This window comes from Cuculus canorus, chromosome 5 (assembly GCF_017976375.1).
Source record: "Cuculus canorus isolate bCucCan1 chromosome 5, bCucCan1.pri, whole genome shotgun sequence".
NCBI lineage: Eukaryota > Metazoa > Chordata > Aves > Cuculiformes > Cuculidae > Cuculus > Cuculus canorus.
In genome coordinates, this window is record NC_071405.1 from 67,468,776 (window position 1) to 67,486,605 (window position 17,830).

At 47.5% G+C, this 17,830-nt stretch overlaps 3 protein-coding genes across 13 annotated transcripts in view; 2 read left to right on the forward strand and 1 right to left on the reverse strand.

The window, feature by feature from the left end:
* The window catches only part of AREL1 (apoptosis resistant E3 ubiquitin protein ligase 1), a 24,227-nt gene extending 18,426 nt beyond the window's left edge, over positions 1 to 5,801 (reverse strand). For 5 of the 8 annotated variants that reach the window (XR_008450004.1, XR_008450005.1, XR_008450002.1 and 2 more), the window contains exons 1-4: positions 5,708 to 5,801; positions 2,404 to 2,664; positions 1,189 to 1,248; positions 302 to 528 (exon numbers count right to left, since the gene is read on the reverse strand). Coding sequence is in view for 4 of the 8 variants with exons in the window: in XM_054067683.1 (XP_053923658.1) it covers positions 302 to 528; positions 1,189 to 1,248; positions 2,404 to 2,494 (378 nt within the window). In the remaining 4 variants the exon portion in view is untranslated. Of the gene's footprint in view, positions 1 to 301; positions 529 to 1,188; positions 1,249 to 2,403; positions 2,665 to 2,769; positions 2,984 to 5,707 lie in introns of those variants that run through there. The other 3 variants (XM_054067686.1, XM_054067685.1, XM_054067687.1) reach the window with 3 other exon arrangements.
* Positions 5,791 to 11,385, forward strand: FCF1 (FCF1 rRNA-processing protein). The gene is made up of 8 exons (XM_054067688.1): positions 5,791 to 5,857; positions 5,947 to 6,014; positions 6,983 to 7,054; positions 7,328 to 7,476; positions 7,914 to 7,986; positions 8,865 to 8,952; positions 9,413 to 9,507; positions 10,761 to 11,385. Exons 1-8 carry the CDS (start codon positions 5,855 to 5,857, stop codon positions 10,807 to 10,809), a joined length of 597 nt encoding a protein of 198 aa, XP_053923663.1. The 5' UTR covers positions 5,791 to 5,854; the 3' UTR covers positions 10,810 to 11,385.
* Positions 11,386 to 14,862: 3,477 nt separating this feature from the next.
* The window catches only part of YLPM1 (YLP motif containing 1), a 33,228-nt gene continuing 30,260 nt past the window's right edge, over positions 14,863 to 17,830 (forward strand). For 2 of the 4 annotated variants that reach the window (XM_054066894.1, XM_054066895.1), the window contains exon 1: positions 14,863 to 15,913. In XM_054066894.1, the coding sequence (XP_053922869.1) occupies positions 14,927 to 15,913 (987 nt within the window). In that variant the 5' untranslated portion in view covers positions 14,863 to 14,926. The remainder of the gene's footprint in view (positions 15,914 to 17,830) is intronic. The other 2 variants (XM_054066891.1, XM_054066892.1) reach the window with 1 other exon arrangement.

A 17,830-nucleotide genomic window follows, 5' to 3' on the forward strand; every position in this document is an offset into this window, starting at 1 on the left:
AAGGCTCAGCCCACTCACTTCCCAGTAACAGAAGCAGTAGATAGGACAAGCCTGAGTGCCTCTGGCTCTTCAGAGGATTCTAAAAAGGGGGAGATCAGATTTTAAGTTGTGCAAACTTCAGACATGCACTTACAGAGTTCTCCAATACAGTTGCAGGGGGCAGAAGACATAAACAGATAGCTTTCCTACTCCTAAGTTACAACCAGCTTGACCCCAATAAAAAACATTCCAACAGCCCATCTCTAACTCAGACCTCTGCTCCTGCCCCAAAAGCTGCATGGAAACAAAAATATTCCCTTACATGCACTCGGAAGGCCATGCTATGGCCCACCTCATAGGGGTCCTTCCAATCCCAGGAGATTTTGCAGGACCGGGGATCCAAGTAGTTGCCTCGCACGTAGTCATAAATAGTTCGCTCCCCTCGGCGTTCCCGGTCCTCATACTGAAGGAAGCTGACTATACGTGCGGCAAGCTCGAAAAGGAACTTAATGGTGAAGAAGAAAGCTACCACAGATACCGTGATCCCACCTGCAGCAAGGAGAGAACAGAGGGTGGTTGCAGCAGCACGGTTCAATCAGGCACCAAAATCCCTTCTGCATCAGCCTATCGGCCCAACATGCCTTTTATTAATGACATTCTACTCAACTGCAAATTAGACGGTTAAGGCAAAAGCTATTGTGTGAACCTTTACAGTTGTGTTATGCTACAAGTAAGGTTAGAGAATGACAAGTCCCTTAAAACTCCGCAAATGACTGCAAACAGAGGAAATAGGAAAAAGTGGTACAAATTTCAGGCATGGCTAACAGACATCCCAACAGAAGCACAAAATTCCCTTTGAGTTGCAAATTACAACTACAGAGACTCCTTTAAGGGAAACAGTCATAACCACAAAACCCCTGCCCACCTCAATAAGGCTGGATTAAGAAGCATCACAGCTGCAACAACCTTGCACTACTTCTCGAAGTAAAAAGTCAGTGGATGGCTTAGGAATGAGGTCAATGGAGGGACTTAGAAACAATAAGAATGGTGGAGAAGCAAGTCTGCTAGGTGGAGGGCACAGTGCAGGATGACAGTTAACTTCATGTTTGTCAGGTAGACACAACTAACATGAAAGCAGAGGAGTTCAAGAAACTCTTCTAAATCTATGGAGAGGTCAACAAATACAGTGGCAGCCTTTCCTTCACTTACCAATAATGTAAAACATCAGGTCCCTTCGATGATACACACAGCCGAGGATCACAGCTGCATCTAGAACACAAAATAGGCCAAGTCCAGTCCAATGACTCTTCCTCACACGCAGTGGCCTAAATTTAATCTAGGATTCCTCAGACCTATTGGTCATCTACCTTCCTCTCCAAGGACATCCCTAAAGCATTATCACGTAAGACTGTGAAATATGCAAACAGCGCAGCATGCTACAAGGAACCGTTCTCTCTCCATCGCACGCTCAGATTTTGGGATCTAAAAGGACAACATAGTATCCTCAGAAACCAGTGAGAGAGTGGTCTCTGGGTACTACAAGGAGGAACTACTTTTTGCAGGATCACCAATTTTGGCAGTAGTGGCTGAAAGCTACTCATCCAAATTCTCACATCTACTTTTCCCTGCAAGTCACAAGGTTAACTTCTAGTCCGCCACAAATGCACACCACAGGGCCATCATCAAAATGGACAGAAGTTGACCCTTAACCAGTAACCTCAGAAGAAAAAGCTATGGAATACATCCTCATATGTTCAGAACAAACTAAATCCTTCTAGGGCAGAGCTGAATCCATTTTTTTCCCTGTAACTCTACTACAGAAAGTATGAATACAACTGGAAAACAGTGCATCTGTATTTTCCCACCCACTTCTGCAAAGTGGAGCCTCTCCGCTGAAATTCTCGCTGATCAACACACAAGCTAAAACCTTGGGTTTGTACTCTATTAAAATTTACAGCAGTTTTTAGAGACACCAATCCAGAATCGAGCTCTCACTGAGGGGACTGCTAAACAAACATGTAGTAAAAAGACCACACACAGAACAACAACATGCTGTTTGGTTGATAAGACAGAGCTGACAGATGGAACAAGAGCAGCAGCAAGGAACATGTGTGACAATTAGACAAACGATTTGGCACACACCGATGCATACAATATAGCTCGTCATGTCATCATTCAGTCAGTGAGAAGCTACATTGTGCATTCAAGCTGCTTTTCCTATTCTTTCTTTTTTTTTTTTCTAAACAACACAAAAGGGGAGTTATTCATCAGTCATCTCAGCAGCAGCAGCAATGGACATCAGCGTGCAGAAAGCTTAAATGAGGTATTTCCCCCCAACAATAGCCACAACTTTCCAGCCCAGCAAATCCCCTTTGCAGGTCTCCATAGATATTCCATCCCTTCAGTCAAAGAACAATCACATACCTTTACACAAGTGCCCATGTTCTAAAAGCCAAAAGGGGGGTACCCATTCTTCAGCATCCTTCTTCTTTGTGCCCAGCACTGGGGCAAACATTAGTAAGAAGAGGCCATAAAGGTGATTATGACAGAAAGAGAAACTACTGGAACTTGCATCACAAAATCACTGCTGAAAGGTGAGGATTGGAGCTCAGCAATTTCTTCCACTTTGTGGAAAAGGGTTCTCCTGCAATACTGCTCCCTGTAGCCTGTCGTTTGCTGGCTTCCCTGGAAAAGGAAAAAAAAGAGAGAAAAATTGCATCTCTCAACTGTTGCAGACAAATCTAGCAAGTAGAAACGTGGCAGGTTTAAGATGCAAGATTATCACTAGACATCGAATCCATAGAAGTGTTATAAAGGTATTGCTGTCGACAAGGTGCCAGGCTTCACCATATCCTCAACCTCCACCTGTCACGATCTCATTTCATTCTATGACGCCTTGAAACTAGCAGGTTCAAGATGGAACAAGATACATCCTGCCTCCACAGGTTTCATCGGGCTCATGGTATCTCTGGAGCAGCTAAGAACATGCATACTATTCATGAGGATTGCTAAGGATCAGGTACCACTTCAAGCCTTCGCAACTCACAACATGCCATGCCCTATTTTGAGGCTGATTTTTCCCAGGGCTATTTAGAATAAAAACCTAAAAAAAAAAAACTTTGAATTTTTTCAAAAGCAAACTAGATTTTTTTTTTTTTTTGCTGGTGTTTTAGGTATTCAGGAAACCAGTATCCTCATAAGGCATTTCAGTTTCAGCAGCACCATCCACTAAATTACAGTTTACTGTCAGGATTGAGATAAAAAAATCCAGCAAGAAACGATACAGCCCACAAAAACCAGGACAGATGCCAGAAGAAAAGCCACAGAACCTACACAGTCAGTATCTACTCATTCAGAACACAGATTATATAAAGACATGAGAACAAAATGAACAGACGCAGGCTCACCACAGCAACTGTCTATAAAGACAGTCACCTCTACTGTGGATGTAAGTGACGTGTTCCTGCTGCTTGCCACACCACCACTTCAGCTGCCACTTCCTCCTTCCTCCCCCATTTATCTACCTTTCTCTTCAGATGTTTCCTACTTCCCTCCATTCCAATAATCATACAGATCTGGCTGCCTTTGCACACTTCCACCAAACCTTCTAACACATATGAAAACCAACAGGTAAGTCTGTGCAGAGCTCTTTGTGCGCTGCTGAAGCAACCAGATTCTCATTGTCTCTTCCTTCTGCACATTTCAAGGAAAATCCCACCCACTCATCTACTTTTTTCCTTTCCTCTGCCTATGCGAAGAATTTTGCAGTTCCCAGGGCATAAGTTCTCATTTTCCTCCTAGATGCAGCTTCAGGTTTCTAAACTCATATCTCTGTGTATTAAGAATGACAGACTTAGCAATTTCCTAGATATTTTATGGTTTTTACCGTACATATCCAAGATGTGTTACAAATGCCTGGTTGAAACCCTGCTCCAGCGTGGCCTGGCTGTGGAAGGTGTGTGTATCTCACAAAAAAAAAAAAATCAATACAAAACTCACCCCGAGGTTCATCTAGCCAAGTTATTTCTGCCTCAGTCCGTAACTCCTTCCCTTCTGTAAAGTGCACCACAAGCCACACAGCCCCTCATGTGAAAGCACAAGAAGTGACAGATCCATCACTTCAGCTACAAGGATTTTTACATCAATTGAAGCCCAAGTCTCTTCAACAGGGTTGCAGAATTTCAAAGCTCACTAGACGCAGGGAATTAGCTGTCTCCCTCAATCAGCACAGCAACTTCTTATTATCTCTACATGAAGTGGGAAAGTAGACACCAAGTCAGGTGGCCACCAGAGATGAAGTCGCTATCATACACTCAATTTCCCTCTGGCCATGAGCTTTAAGGATTTTCTCACATTACTTAAAGTACACACAAATCAGCACAAAGGAATTTCCATGGGAACCAAATGTTAAAATACACCCACAGAAGACTGAAGAGTCAGCGCAAAAGGCACTAAGCAGGCTCTGGTATCAGCTGTCAAGGACAAAAGCCACATCAACGGCCAGCGTCCACACAAAACAGTTCCCATCAGGGCTGAAATCTGTCATATGCATTTACACAAAAGCCAAATAAAATAGTGACAACTGGAAAAAAGATCATGGGAGACCTCTGCCAACTGCCTAAGTCTACATACAGGCTTTTCATTGCAACAGAACCACCACCAGGGCTATGGGCTCCTCCTGTCACAGAATCACAGAATCACCAGGTTGGAAAGGACCCACTGGATCATCGAGTCCAACCATTCCTAACACTCCCTAAACCATGTCCCTCAGCACTTCATCCACCCATTCCTTGAACACCTCCAGGGAAGGCGACTCGACCACCTCCCTGGGCAGCTGTTCCAGTGCCCAATGACTCTTTCTGTCCTCCTCAAACGCAGCAAGCCAGCCAGATGGCAACTCTCAGGTGGGTCTCAACACTTTATCTGCTCCCAAGCCATACCAACATTGAGCCCCTTGCCACCCAACTCACCCACGGAAGAGCCGCTTGCCCCCATCCTCCTCGATTATTTCCTTCACCAGAGCCACTCAGGTCACCAAAACAGCACCAGGGGAGCTCCAGCGACTGCATTTCCTCAACCAACAATTAAGCCTGGTGCAATCACCCAGGTGGAAAGGTCAGCCGCGGTTTCCCTAATGAACCCAACTCTTCTTTCAATCTAATTTTCTTCCTCGTTATCAGAGCCTTAGTCGCAAAGGCCACTGCTCCAGGAAGAAATTCCCACATAGCACCTCATCGGTCCCGTGGCTTCTTTTTCTGACCAGCACAGCGGATAAAACCAGCGCATTCGGGAGATGCCACCAGTTACGAGCTCTCGCCGGTCCCAGAAGCTCTACAAGAAAGGTGACAACCAGGAGGCCGCTCGCTGCCCCTGCCCGGACACCAGGAACCAAGCACGGGAGCTGGAGGAACGCCCCCCCGAGCGGACAGGCGCCCGGGCTCAGCCCGGCTGAACCCACGCTCGCTGCCGGCGCTGCGGGTCGCAGCCGTCGGTCAGGGCTACGGACAGCGACAGCGGCTGCGCTCCGTGGCGGAGCCCGCGAGACGGAGCCGCGCCGCCGGCACCAGCTCCAGCACTGCACCCGCGGCGCGGCGGGAGGCGGCGAGGAGGGGGCCGGGCCGTTCTCCCCCCCGAGCCCCGCGGCCTCGCCCTCCCGCCGGCAGCGCCCCGCACCCGGCCCGCCCCCCCTCCAGCCAAGCCCGGGGCGCGGCGGGGGGGGGGCCGTTACCGGAGGCGCCGCTGGCGTCTCGCCCGCTCCTGCGCGCGACCGGCGCGGTCTCCCGCTGCCCGGTGCCGGCGGCCGGAAGTGACGTCACGTCCGGCTCTTCCGGGCGCGCGGTGACGCGGGGCGGCGCGGCGGCGGCACCTGGGCGGCATGGTGAGCGGCGGGGGGGGGCCGGGGCGGCGGGCAGGGCTCGGTCCCGGCCCCTCCGCAGCTCCGGTAGCCCCGTGTCCCTCTCGTTGCAGGGGAAGCAGAAGAAAGCGCGGAAATACGCGGCGGTGAAGCGCATGATCAGCCTCCGCGACCAGCGGCTGTGAGTGCGGCCCGGGGGGCGGGGGGGGCTGCGCTCGCAGAGGGCTGAGAGAGTTGGGCTTTTTCAGCTTGGAGAAGAGAAGGCTCAGAGGAGACCTTATAGAGACCTACCAGTGCCTGAAGGGGCTACAGGAGAGCTGGAGAGGGGTTATTCCTAAAGGCTTGTGGGGATAGGACGAGGGGGAACGGCTATAAACTGGAGAGGGGCAGATTTAGACTGGACATTAGGAGGAATTTCTTCCCCATGAGAGTGGTGAGGCACTGGCCCAGGTTGCCCAGGGAAGCTGTGGCTGCCCCATCCCTGGAGGTGTTCCAGGACAGGTTGGATGGGCCTTGGGCAGCCTGAGCCAGTGGGATGTCCCTGCCTGTGGCAGGGGGTTGGAACTGGATGATCCTTAATGTCCCTTCCAACCCAAACTATTCTGTGAGTCTATGACAGCGTGTTCTCTTTCAGACAATGTTTTCCAGACATTGTTCGTTCTTTGGAGATGGTATCGCCTTGTGTTCACTCTGATCAGGAACAACTGTCTCTTCTTCTGTAATCACCTCTGTTTGCAGTCTCTTCCTATCTCAAATGCAAGGCCAGACGGAGCTGGCTCCAAAGCTCCAAATCTGGCAAGAGTTTTGACTGTTGTAAAGTTCATAATAACACTAAAATTAGTCCTTAGAAAGTAAGAGAATATACATAAGATATCTGGGAAAATTTATACGCGTACATGTAACTGGGAAACATATTCTGTAAACAGCTCTTGTCTTGCTGCACACGATTGATGGAGATCAATCCTTTATGTTGCCCAGGCCTGATTGCTTTCTAAACTCTAAAACTAAACTCTAAACTCTTGCTTTCTAAACTCTAAAACAAGCCTTAGGAGAGTTTATTTGCCAGCACTCTTGGTATTAGGGGTCCCGGCCCAGCCTTGGGCCGCCCTTCCCTGCTGCCCTCCCTGAGGAATGCCTGTTTCCATGCAGTAATGAGAAGAACCGGGCAAAAGCACGCGTGAAGAAGAAAGAGGACCCAAGTGCGATCAAGGAGCGGGAGGTGTAAGTGCCACGGGCAGGCTGGGGAGGGAGGGCCGGCCACACCACAGGCTGCCGCCAAAGACATTTCTGAGCAAAACTGTCTGGGTGGGAAATGGAGCCCCAAACCAAGAAACTGGGCCTGGGAAGCTGCGGGACAGAGGCCTAATGGGTCACCCTCCCGTGCCGTCTTGTGTTGTTTCTGCTCGTCGTCATTCCTTCGTTCTATACAAGTTGTAGGATTGGATATGTTGTTGATTGCAGTTCTCTAATTTGAATTCTCTGTCTTCCTGGCAGCCCCCAGCATCCTTCTTGCTTGTTCTTCCAGTATAATACACAGTTGGGCCCCCCTTATCACATCCTGGTTGACACAAACTTCATCAACTTCTCTATCAAGGCCAAGCTGGACCTGGTGCAGTCAATGATGGACTGCCTCTACGCCAAGTGTGAGTGTCTGCATCACTCGCAGCTTCTTCTGGAGCACATAATGCCCCAACACGCTCGTGATGTGCTTTGTCAGCCTCATAGCACTGAGGATAACAGAAATCTTGAAAAAAAGTAGACGTGCTATAACCATCAAGCTCATTGTTCATGGCTGTAGTAACCCTGGAACTATCTCTGGTTTCAGTCAAACAGTCTTAAACGCTAATCTCAAGAAAGGTAAAGCATTAGTAATTTCAAAATCTAAAATTACTGTGGCATGGTCAAACACAGTGGCTCTACATTTCATCACTTTGCAACCTTGTCAGTTCTCATAAATTTAAAACTGTAAGTAATATGTTACGGAGTTCCACGATAGTTTCTAGGCATGCAGGCAATCTGTAGGGGTCTGTGAAGAAACACCACTTGGTTTTAATACAGGTTGTTGGGTTTTTTTCTGTAGGTATTCCATGTATCACAGATTGTGTAATGGGTGAAATTGAGAAGTTAGGACAGAAGTACCGTGTGGCATTAAGGTAGGTGCAGAGTGTCCTTCGCTGTTTTTGGAGCATAATGTTTTTATATAAATAAACTAAAAGCACTTTCCATGATGGTGCCCTTGCACTAGAGGGTGCTTAGGTTGTTGCAGAGTCCCAAACTTGGTTTTATTGTTTTATTTCTCTGGCTGTATGAGATCATTATAAGGCTCGTTTGAGACCTTTTTTAAAAACTGTAAGGTATGTATGAGTGCACAGTATTGATCTGTAAATCTTTACTCCCCCCCTCGAGACTTCCAAAATAATACTTCCTCTTGTTTCTCAAAATTATACATAGATTTCTTTAAATTATAGAAAATTCTAAAAATAAAAAAAGAAGCGACCTGAGTCTTGTGGAACCTTCCACTTATGTCTCATGTTATTCCTGTAGGAGTAGGTAGCACGTACTGACAATCTAGTCATATTATGTCGTCCAGTGTAGTTTATGCTCGCCAGATGTACAAGCCAGATGTATTGTTCTTTATTTTGGCCTGTTGCATTGTAGAGTATCTGAATAGTCCCCTAAACAGGTTCAATGTTCCCCTTCAGAGAGGACAAGTGTTCCTATATGCATGCTATGAAACATCAGATACTAGAAGTTGTCCTAGTTCTTCCCACAGATACTTGGTTTCTAATTACTTCGATAGATAGTCCAGAGCCTAAGATTATGGGGATCTTGAACCCACCTAATAAATACTAAGAAATACTTAACCTATAATAATTAGCCAGACAGATAGCATTCTTTTTTTTTCTCCTCCCTTTAGCCCTTTTTTTGAGAATAACATGCTGTATATCACAGAAAGGGACATTTCTGTTCTTCTGTGCTGTAGTGTACACTGTATTCTGATGCTGCGATGCTGCCTTTCATGTCCCCACAGGATTGCCAAGGACGCTCGGTTTGAACGCTTGCCATGTATGCACAAAGGAACCTATGCAGATGACTGCTTGGTGCAGAGGGTCACTCAGGTATTTCTGTTTCTGGAATTTTCTATAGCGTGCTAATATACTAAAGATTCCTGAACCCTCCTGGTTACTGATGACTTACATTTCCCACAAAGTAACTGTAAAATCTCACTGAGAGACAGAAGCCAGTTTCTGTCTCTAGCACAACTTTATTTGAAACAAGGTTTAGTCTTCCCTAAGCATTGGTGTTGTAGAGGACAGCATCAAGAAGCACCTCAGATGGGAAAGCTGTCAGCTGGGAAGGCTGGGCTGACACTGGACGTTTCTACCAGTGCATTTTGATGAGTGGAAGGGTGTTAATAGTCTGCTGTGGAGTTCCATACAAGTCCTAGTAGTGCCTCACTCAGAACTCATAGCCTTCGTGTGTTAAATGAGCTCGCTTGAATAGAAGCTTTAGCTCAGCTTTGTTTCCTTTCTGTGGGTTCACTGGTGTTGAATCTGACTCCCCTCTTTTTTTTTGCAGCACAAATGTTACATTGTGGCCACAGTGGATAAAGAGCTCAAGCGGAGAATTCGAAAAATCCCAGGAGTGCCTATAATGTATATTTCCAGGCACAGGTAAGGGACCTGTGACAGGGATGAACATTGCCTGGCAGAATCCTTGTCTGACAGGGACTCTGCCACCACAGACTTCTCTCGTGCATTGTCCCTAGCGCAGGATGCAGTAAAAGGCTTCATGTTTGCACAAAAGTAGAAACACAGCTGCTGCTCGGAAGGGACTGGTCGCAGACCCACTTCTATTCAGTCCTCACATTCACTTGCTTTTACCCGGAAAATTAGTTTCCTTGGAGACCAGTATTTCCATAGATCAGTTTTGCTTACCACCAGCAGCAACAGAACACGCAGGCTAATATATTCTACAGGTTCTTGAGGAAAAGAACTATTATTGTTCCATATTCGGTTTGGTAGCTTTGTGTACTCTCAGCTGAGAGACAGAATTTGCTTTTTAGCTAAAAAAACAAGCCAGCTTGGAAGGAGGCTAGTGCAGCAAATGCAACGCAACAGATTTTTTCGGTACCTGCAAGTACTGGCTCACTTCAATTTTTTTTAGTGTGCAACAGGACCAGTGATCTACTGTAAAAACATTTGCTTAAATTAATTTCCTCTTCCTTCCAAAGCACTCATAAAGCCTAGACTAAGAAGACTTTACTCACCTTTGCTTGTTATATCCAATGTTTTAATATTCCTTCTACATAATTTACCTACCAGAAGATTTATCATGCTTAGAACCTACACCAAATTGTTTCACAGTGTGGTAGATATGTCTCATAGCATGGTAAGGAGAGAAGTCGGGACACGGATGGAAGCAGGCCAAAGGTTTCAGATGGAATGGCATCAATCTAGAAAGGAGACAGTTGTGCTAGCAGGGAAGACAGTAAGTCTTGTAATTTGTGCCAGAACTGTATGTCAGAAATTAGGAGGTTGATTGCTATAAATATGTAAAATCTTAACTGATCTGTAATTGGAATATGGCTGAAGGTTTTTCTCCCAAAACACTGTGGCCATGAATCGTAGGTTGAGTGGCCTAAGTTTTATTCTCCATGGTGATCTGCTCTTAAATCTTAAATCCTAAGTCAGATATCACAAAACCACAATTTTTTTCCTTCTCTGGAGAAGGTAGAGTTTTGAAATGCCAAATTTCTGAGTTTGAGGTGAAGAGTAACAGCAGCTTTATGAAGGCTTTTGACTTTCGGAAGTCAAAAGCCTCCTGAGGCTCTGAGCTGCAGACAGAAATGCAACAACTGTTGCTGCACAGAGAAGGGACCAGTGTGGAGTAGGTTGTCTTCATAGGTTTTCCCTTTCTTTCTCAGATACAATATCGAGAGGATGCCAGATGATTACGGAGCTCCTCGATTCTAACCTGTCCAGCCAACTGATTGATGCCAGGACTCTGAGCCAGGATAAGGGTCCTTCTGGTTCCAGCCTTCCTGCTTTCTTTTTTTGCTGGGACTATGCTTTTAGGACTCTGGTTAACATTGGACTGACTTCATAGCTTGATCCTCTACGAAAAAGCTACTTGGAAGATTCTGGTTTTATTGGTCCTTGTTCTGACTTGGCCTGGTTACCTACGTCTGGGAGATGAAAAAGAGGATGGCAGTAACCAGAAGATCCTTAAGTCTCTCTTCATTGGGACCATTGGAAAAAGCGATTTCATCATTTTGAATTAAATATTGGTGATGCAACTCTGAGAATGAAACCACCGAAATTTTAGAAGTTTCTCAGTGCTGCACCTGTAGCAGCACAAGAATTCCTCTTGGTAAATCCCTCACACCTGTCCCATGAGCAAACCAGAATCTGCTTTCTGGATGAAAGCCATCAAATATGCACCAGTTTGTGTGCCTTCTCCAGACCAGTGGTCTGAAAAATTTTAATTCAGGATTTATGGGCTTTTATTCAACTGTACAATGAATGAAGTTTGGTTAAGCATCCTGCTAAGATTCCCGTGTGTGTACTGGGTTAGTTGGCTGCTTGGTCCGTTTGCTTATGCGGAGAGTGATGGTGGGAGAGCGGGGCTGGGTTGGGGCAGAACTCTCCCTCTCGTCTGCTTGGCCCTTACGCACCTCAAAGCCTTATCCCTTCAGTTTGGTGTCAGGGAAGAGGAGGAAGGTATCAGACTGTGACAGGAAGGTGTCAAACTGAAAGGTATTAATGTGGGCTGGGAGCAGAGTCATTGGGGCAATCGGAGCAATGGCTGCAGATCAAGAGAACCCCACAGAGACCTGCAGCATTTGCTGCAGGGAATAAAGCGATCAGATGAGGGAGGGAAGAGAAATGGTTAAGCCACATGGAGAAATGCAGGGAAAAAAATATTTCAAAGCTCTAACTCTGCACTCATGTCTTCTCCACTACTCATTAATTTTTAGCAATATAATTTGATCTTCTGATCTCTGTTCTGCAGCAAGTCTTAAGACTGAGAGGCAAGAGGCAATAGGAGGGTCACTGGGGCCAACATGCTACAGGGTGCTTCCTGGCCAAAACGCTAGAGCTGGGATATAGTAAAATGGGAGACTGAAAAATTATATTCTTGGTATAATTAAGAAAATTTCCAAACTTTAATGGAGCTTTTATCGTGTGGTGCCTTACACTGGTCCGGGCTGCAGAGAATAGCTGAACTCGAATAGCTAGATGTCTGTGTGCTGGGCAGCCTACAGTGAATGTTATACCTCTTCTATGCTATTAATTTCCTGTCCTTGGGAAATGCACTGGAATACCAACAGCTTTCTTGCTAGCACCCTGCCTCTACATGTATTCCAGGAAACTTTGAGAACACATCAGTCTTACCCTTATACTGTCTCTTTGCCTGCTGCAGGGTCACCTACTAAACTCATCCCTGAAATAAGAACCTACTGAGGCTTTCAAAACATAGCCCCTTGCAAGCTATAAAATTGGAGTTTATTTTCTCCACCCTCAGCCAGGAAGAGGCGAACCAAGAACCCTGAGATTTTACACTCAGTGTATAATTGTATATTTCAAAAATAATACCCTTCAGTTTTTTTCTCTCGATCCAAGTCATATTTCTTTAAGCTAAATGTTTAAGTATTGTCATGAACACTTGAAGACCACATTTAGTCAAAGGAGGACTGAGAAACTGTTGTAGGATTAGAGCTGTGTAACTTGGTTTTCAGAATAATTCTAGTTTTTAAAGACTTCTTCAAGTACAGATTTAACTGTAATTGTTCCTGTGCAAGTAACTTCACTTGAATTAACCTGAACTGAAGGGAACTGCACAAGAAAGAAATGGACGCTCATGGTAATATTTGGTAGGGGTCTTTCTAGTGCTGGAGAAGAGGTCAAAGGCACAATAATATGATGAATTGGGGGAATGGCTGCCAGCAGAATGTCTATTGGAGGGACTTCAGCAAAACATATGTACTTAGCATGAACTGTGGGTAGGCATCAAAGCAAATGTGCCCATTTACTGAAGTCTTTTACTCCCTAAGGTGACATTCCTTCTTTGTTTTAGTAACAGGAGGCACCCGGAATCGCCATAAGACTATTCCTCAATAAGTGTTAAGAAGGTTGGAGGATGAACAGCAGATAGAAAGTATTGGCAGTGAACGAACACATCAGGCAATTCTTATAAATTGAGTATAATTGGCACAACAGAAAAACTTGGTTATTAATTCAAAAAGCCTGGTCAGAGGAGAAACACAGGGCAGGAAAGGACCACCTGAGTTACCGAGTGCTTCCCCTGCAGTCCCAGGGAGCCTGTGCACCAGACAGTTCACAGGGAATTATGTACTCCATGCACACCGTGGCATCCCAACCTCAGATCCAACTTGCAGTATGTCAGCAGAGGAAAGATCGTTATCTGTAGAACAGGAAGGAGTTTGGTAAGTGAGAATGCTTTGATGTTCCTACAAATGCAGAATTCTGCTGGTCGAAACCAGAAAAGAAATTCCTTCCTGACCCAACTTTGGCAGTTGGTTTAAACCTGCACACAAATCAGATATCAAACAGATGCCTGCGATGTTTCTCGGTAACTCTAGGGAATCCAGCCTCCCCCCTAACATCCTGTCTCTTGCTGTAGCCAGTTTCCATAGCTTCATAAGACAGAGAAAATGATCAGAAAAGCCACAAAAAGAAGGTCTGAAGTTATGTGAAGAATGAGAGAAAATAATTTCTGCTCCTTTCTGGAGGCCACCGAAGGCCCAGGATGGCTGCAGTGTTACCACTGGATGAGAAGAAGCTTAAGCTGCTGATCCAAGCTGTGACACTGGTTAATTGACAGATAACTGAAATGTGGTAGAAGTAGCAAGAATATAATCTATTTAAAAAAAATTAACTAAAACCAGCATGATGTCATACGTTACCGTTACAAACTGTAGAAGAATAAGAGGGCATAACGTGGACTTAAAAGGGTTGCTTTAGGACAAGATAACACTGGGTAAAGCCAATGTATGTTGGCTGGCAGGAGTAAACTCTGCTACTGCCCAAACCAGATTTAGGTGTCGACAAAAGCCTCTGTCAACTTGTTTGGAAGTGATGCTTTGGCCTCCTCAATGTAGGCTGGAAAAAAATTGCTACTCAGAATGGTGGAGTATAAGCATTTCTTCATAAGGGAAGTAACGGGTTCCTTCACAGTTTTAAGTAACCACAACAAACAGCAAGAATATTGGGAGAAAGCTGCCTGCAGGAAACAACCTTGAGCAAACTGACCACAACAACAGAATTGACTTTAAGTGAATTGATGGGGAGGATAAATCAAAGGATGTTTGCAACAAGAATTTGCTATTTTGAAAAGGCAGACTTTCAAAGGCATAGTGGGAGAGCAAACTGGCCCAAAGAGGTTGGGGATATAAATGTTAAGGACGTACATGATGTGGAGGAGAGGAGGGCTAAAAGGACAAATCTCACCTGGAAGTCTATTCACTGCAAGAGAAATCTTGGAGAAGCACCACCCTGGACAGAAAAGGATCAATAATTACCTCTAGATGAAAAGATACTGAAGATGAGGAAATACAGTTCTACGTGTATTAAATGAATTAAGATTGTTTTCTTAAAGACTGGCACCTTGTAACTTGAGTTCACACTCGGCTTGAAGTTTTCCCTGTAGATTCTCGTTGTTTTCACTCCTGTGGATTCCCGGGAATTTAACGTTTCCCTGGGATGTCCGGCGCCCCCCTGCACAATACAGAGCCGCCCCCCGCCAGGCCCGCTCGCCCCCTGCGCCTCTCCGGTGTAGGGTGGGACGGCGGCTCTCCTCCCGCAGGGACCCGGCGGCAGACGTCGTTCTAGCGCCCAACTCGCACTCGACTGCCCGGGAGGGCGGCGCTCTAGCGCCTCCGCCCCTCTCTGTGCTCCCTCCCGCCGGCAGTAACGGCGGTGGCCGCCAGGCGGCGCGCGCCCTCCGGCGCCGCTCTAGCGCCCCGCTCGCGTTCGACTGCCCGGGAGGGCGGCGCGGCTCCGCGCAGGCGCCGAGGGCCGCACGCGCCGAGGGCCGCCAGTGCCGCGGCCTCCGCCGCCCGGCCCCGCCATGTACCCGGCCTGGGGCCTCTACGGGGCGGCGGGGCACTACCCGCCGCCGCCCGCCTCCATCCCGCCGCCGCCGCTGCCCATGCCGCCCCCCAACGTGCCGCCCCCCGCCGTCCCGCCGATGCCGATGCCCGGCTACCCGCCGCCGGGCCCCGCGCCCGCCCCGCCGCCGCCGCCCGCCGGCACATCGGGGTTCCTGAGCCTGCAGGAGCAGCACCTGGCGCAGCTGCAGCAGCTCCAGCAGATGCACCAGAAGCAGCTGCAGTCCGTGCTGCTGGGACCGCCGCCGCCGGGGCCGCCGCCACCGGGGCTGCCGCCGCCGCCGCTGCCCGGGTCCTTCGCCGAGTGGCAGCAGCCGCCGCCGCCCGCGCCGCCGCCCGCCCGCAGCTACCAGAAGCAATTCGCCCACCGGGAGCCCGGCCGCAAGCCGCCCGCCGCCCGGGAGCGCGACGGGCAGGAGGCGCCGGGCGGTCGCGGGGACTGGGGCGAGCCGGGCCCCGCCGAGCCGGTGCCCATGGACATGGAGCTTTCGTCGCCGCCGCAGTCCCCGCAGGCCGTCCCGCCTTACCCGCCACCCGGCCCGGCCTTCCTGCCGCCCCCAGCCGAGCCGTTCCCGGCGCAGCCGCCCCCGGCGCAGTCCCCGCCGCTGCAGCCCTACCTGCCCCGGGCGCAGCCCTCGCAGCCGCCCCCCGCCTTCTCCGAGCCGCCGCCCGCCTACCTGGAGCCCCCGCCGGCCGCCGCCTCCCAGCCGTACCTGCCGGCCCAGGGCTACCTGCCGCAGCCCCAGCCCTACCTGCTCTCCTCGCAGGCCTCCCCCTCCCAGCCGGCTCAGCCCGGCATGCCCCCCTCCGTCCCTCCGCCGGCCAAGCCCTCGCAGGCCCATTTCCCCCCGCCCCAGACGCCCTTGTCCCAGCCCGAGGCCGCGCCGGGGGCCGCCAAGGAAGCCGGTGGCGGCGAGCAGCCCGACCCCTCCACCATGACTCCCCAGGTAAGCGGGGGCGCCGGGCATCACCGCTGCCGGTGTTGCGAAGGGTTCCCGGTAAGGGTAGTACGTGAACCCGGCTGTATTCGCACAAGGCTATAAAGGATTTGGAAGTTCGGAGGCTCTGTAAACGTTTCTTTATCCCTTGGTGGTCGTTGTGATGTAACAAATAACCATTCTTTGAGAGCGTGAGTTCTTTAGGGGAAAGTCTTAACTCCTGGCTGAATTGAATTTGCTTGGACGGCCTGTTGGTCTCTGGAAAACTGTTTTCCAAAGTGCAACATGTGGGAGACCTGCAGCAAACCTCTGTTGACTTCATACGGCTTATTGTGAGACACAGCAGCCTGCTTGCTTATTGCACGTTACAGGATGAGTGCCTCTGGTCTTTAGTAGTTTCTTCATTTAGTATTCTCATGGGGTCGTGTTTCAGTTGTCGATTTTGATGGGTGTACAGTTGTGACTGTTTTAATCTTGCCACACACATAATTAGAGCTTCAAAAATGTTTCTGTCATAGTACAGAATAGTACATAGTGCATAGTTCTTCACTTAGACTGACTTACACCTTTTGTGCTACATGTGCTTGATCTTTCTTCCAGCATAAAATTGTATGGGGCGCTCAAGGGAAATATCAGAATATACGTCTTTTAAGGTGAAAAATATTGTGAATGCTGCGTACTTTTTATGTGTACAGTAGGGCCAAAATGCCAGCAAAGTGTTCACAGGCTTCACTTCCAAGACGTGAACAGCTCCAGTGAACTTGATATGATCATTCGTATGTGTTAAGTTAGGGACAATCCAGTTGCTTAAGGTTAAGTGTGCACAAAGAGACGCCTGTTGAGGTCCTCAGCGATGTATATGTCACTCACATTCACGTAGGCTTTTGCACGGTTTTAGGGTCGGCTTGTAGAGATCCAGCTGCAGCAATAAAGCTGAAGTGTGTGCTTTAAATTGATGTTAAGTTTAAAAGCTATCTGAGCTTGGCAGATTGATCTTAGGAGTCTGATTTGAAGCTAAGTTTGCAAAAATCCTGTTGTGGCACATGGAATTCGATAGTCGTTAGCACACCTTTTCAGCTGTATCCGTTAAATTTCATACCAATACCAAAGTATGTTCGGGAATGTATAATTCTTAAGTTTGTGCCGTATATCTAATCACTGTCTTGAAAAGTGATGCCTTCAGTTCATTAATTTATTTTACAGAGGTTTTGGACAGTACTAGTTGATCTTTATAGTGATAGAAGTGGGATTAATTACATCTTTTAATTACAGACTCAAAACCTTGAAAAATCAGGTGTAGAGAAGCAATGATAATTCTGTGTTGAGGCTGCTTGCTGACTTAGATTATTGAACTCGAGATCGAGTAAAAGTGTAATTCCTCCCCCCTTACGTAGCCTGAAATTTCATTAATGTTATTGAATTGTTCCTCAACCGCTCTCTCATTTTCAGAAGAGTCACAAGTAATGCATTATTGTGGTGCACACACAGAAGAACCAGAATACTGCTGGAGTTTACGTTGTCTGGTTTATGAGTATTCATACAAACAAATTCTATCTTGGGTAGTTTGTTTGCTGTTGTGCACAATTGGGTGTTAATTCAAAAGGGATATGGAGTTTTGCTGGTCATAAATTTGTTGTAACTGATAGAATTTTGGCTATCTTAGGCTGTTAAAATGAGAGGGATTGAGGAACAAGTCTTTACTCAACAGGAAAATCAAGGCATATTGATGCTTTCTTAGTAATGATCTTAGAAGCTGTGTAGATAAATACTTAATTTGTTCTTTATAAGATCCTATTAAGCCTTTGTTTAAACTGATACTTGAAAACAATTTTTCCTGTTCTCATCCCACAGTAACAGTGGCTGCAGCGAAATAGATCAGTGATTTTCTCTTGTAGAAAATATTACGCAAGTTGCCATGAGTTATTG

Coding starts and splice junctions, on each gene's coding strand:
- FCF1 (XM_054067688.1), top strand. Junction 6,015..6,982: donor AGCCTCCGCGACCAGCGGCT/GTGAGTGCGGCC, acceptor GTTTCCATGCAG/TAATGAGAAGAACCGGGCAA. Junction 7,987..8,864: donor AAGTACCGTGTGGCATTAAG/GTAGGTGCAGAG, acceptor ATGTCCCCACAG/GATTGCCAAGGACGCTCGGT.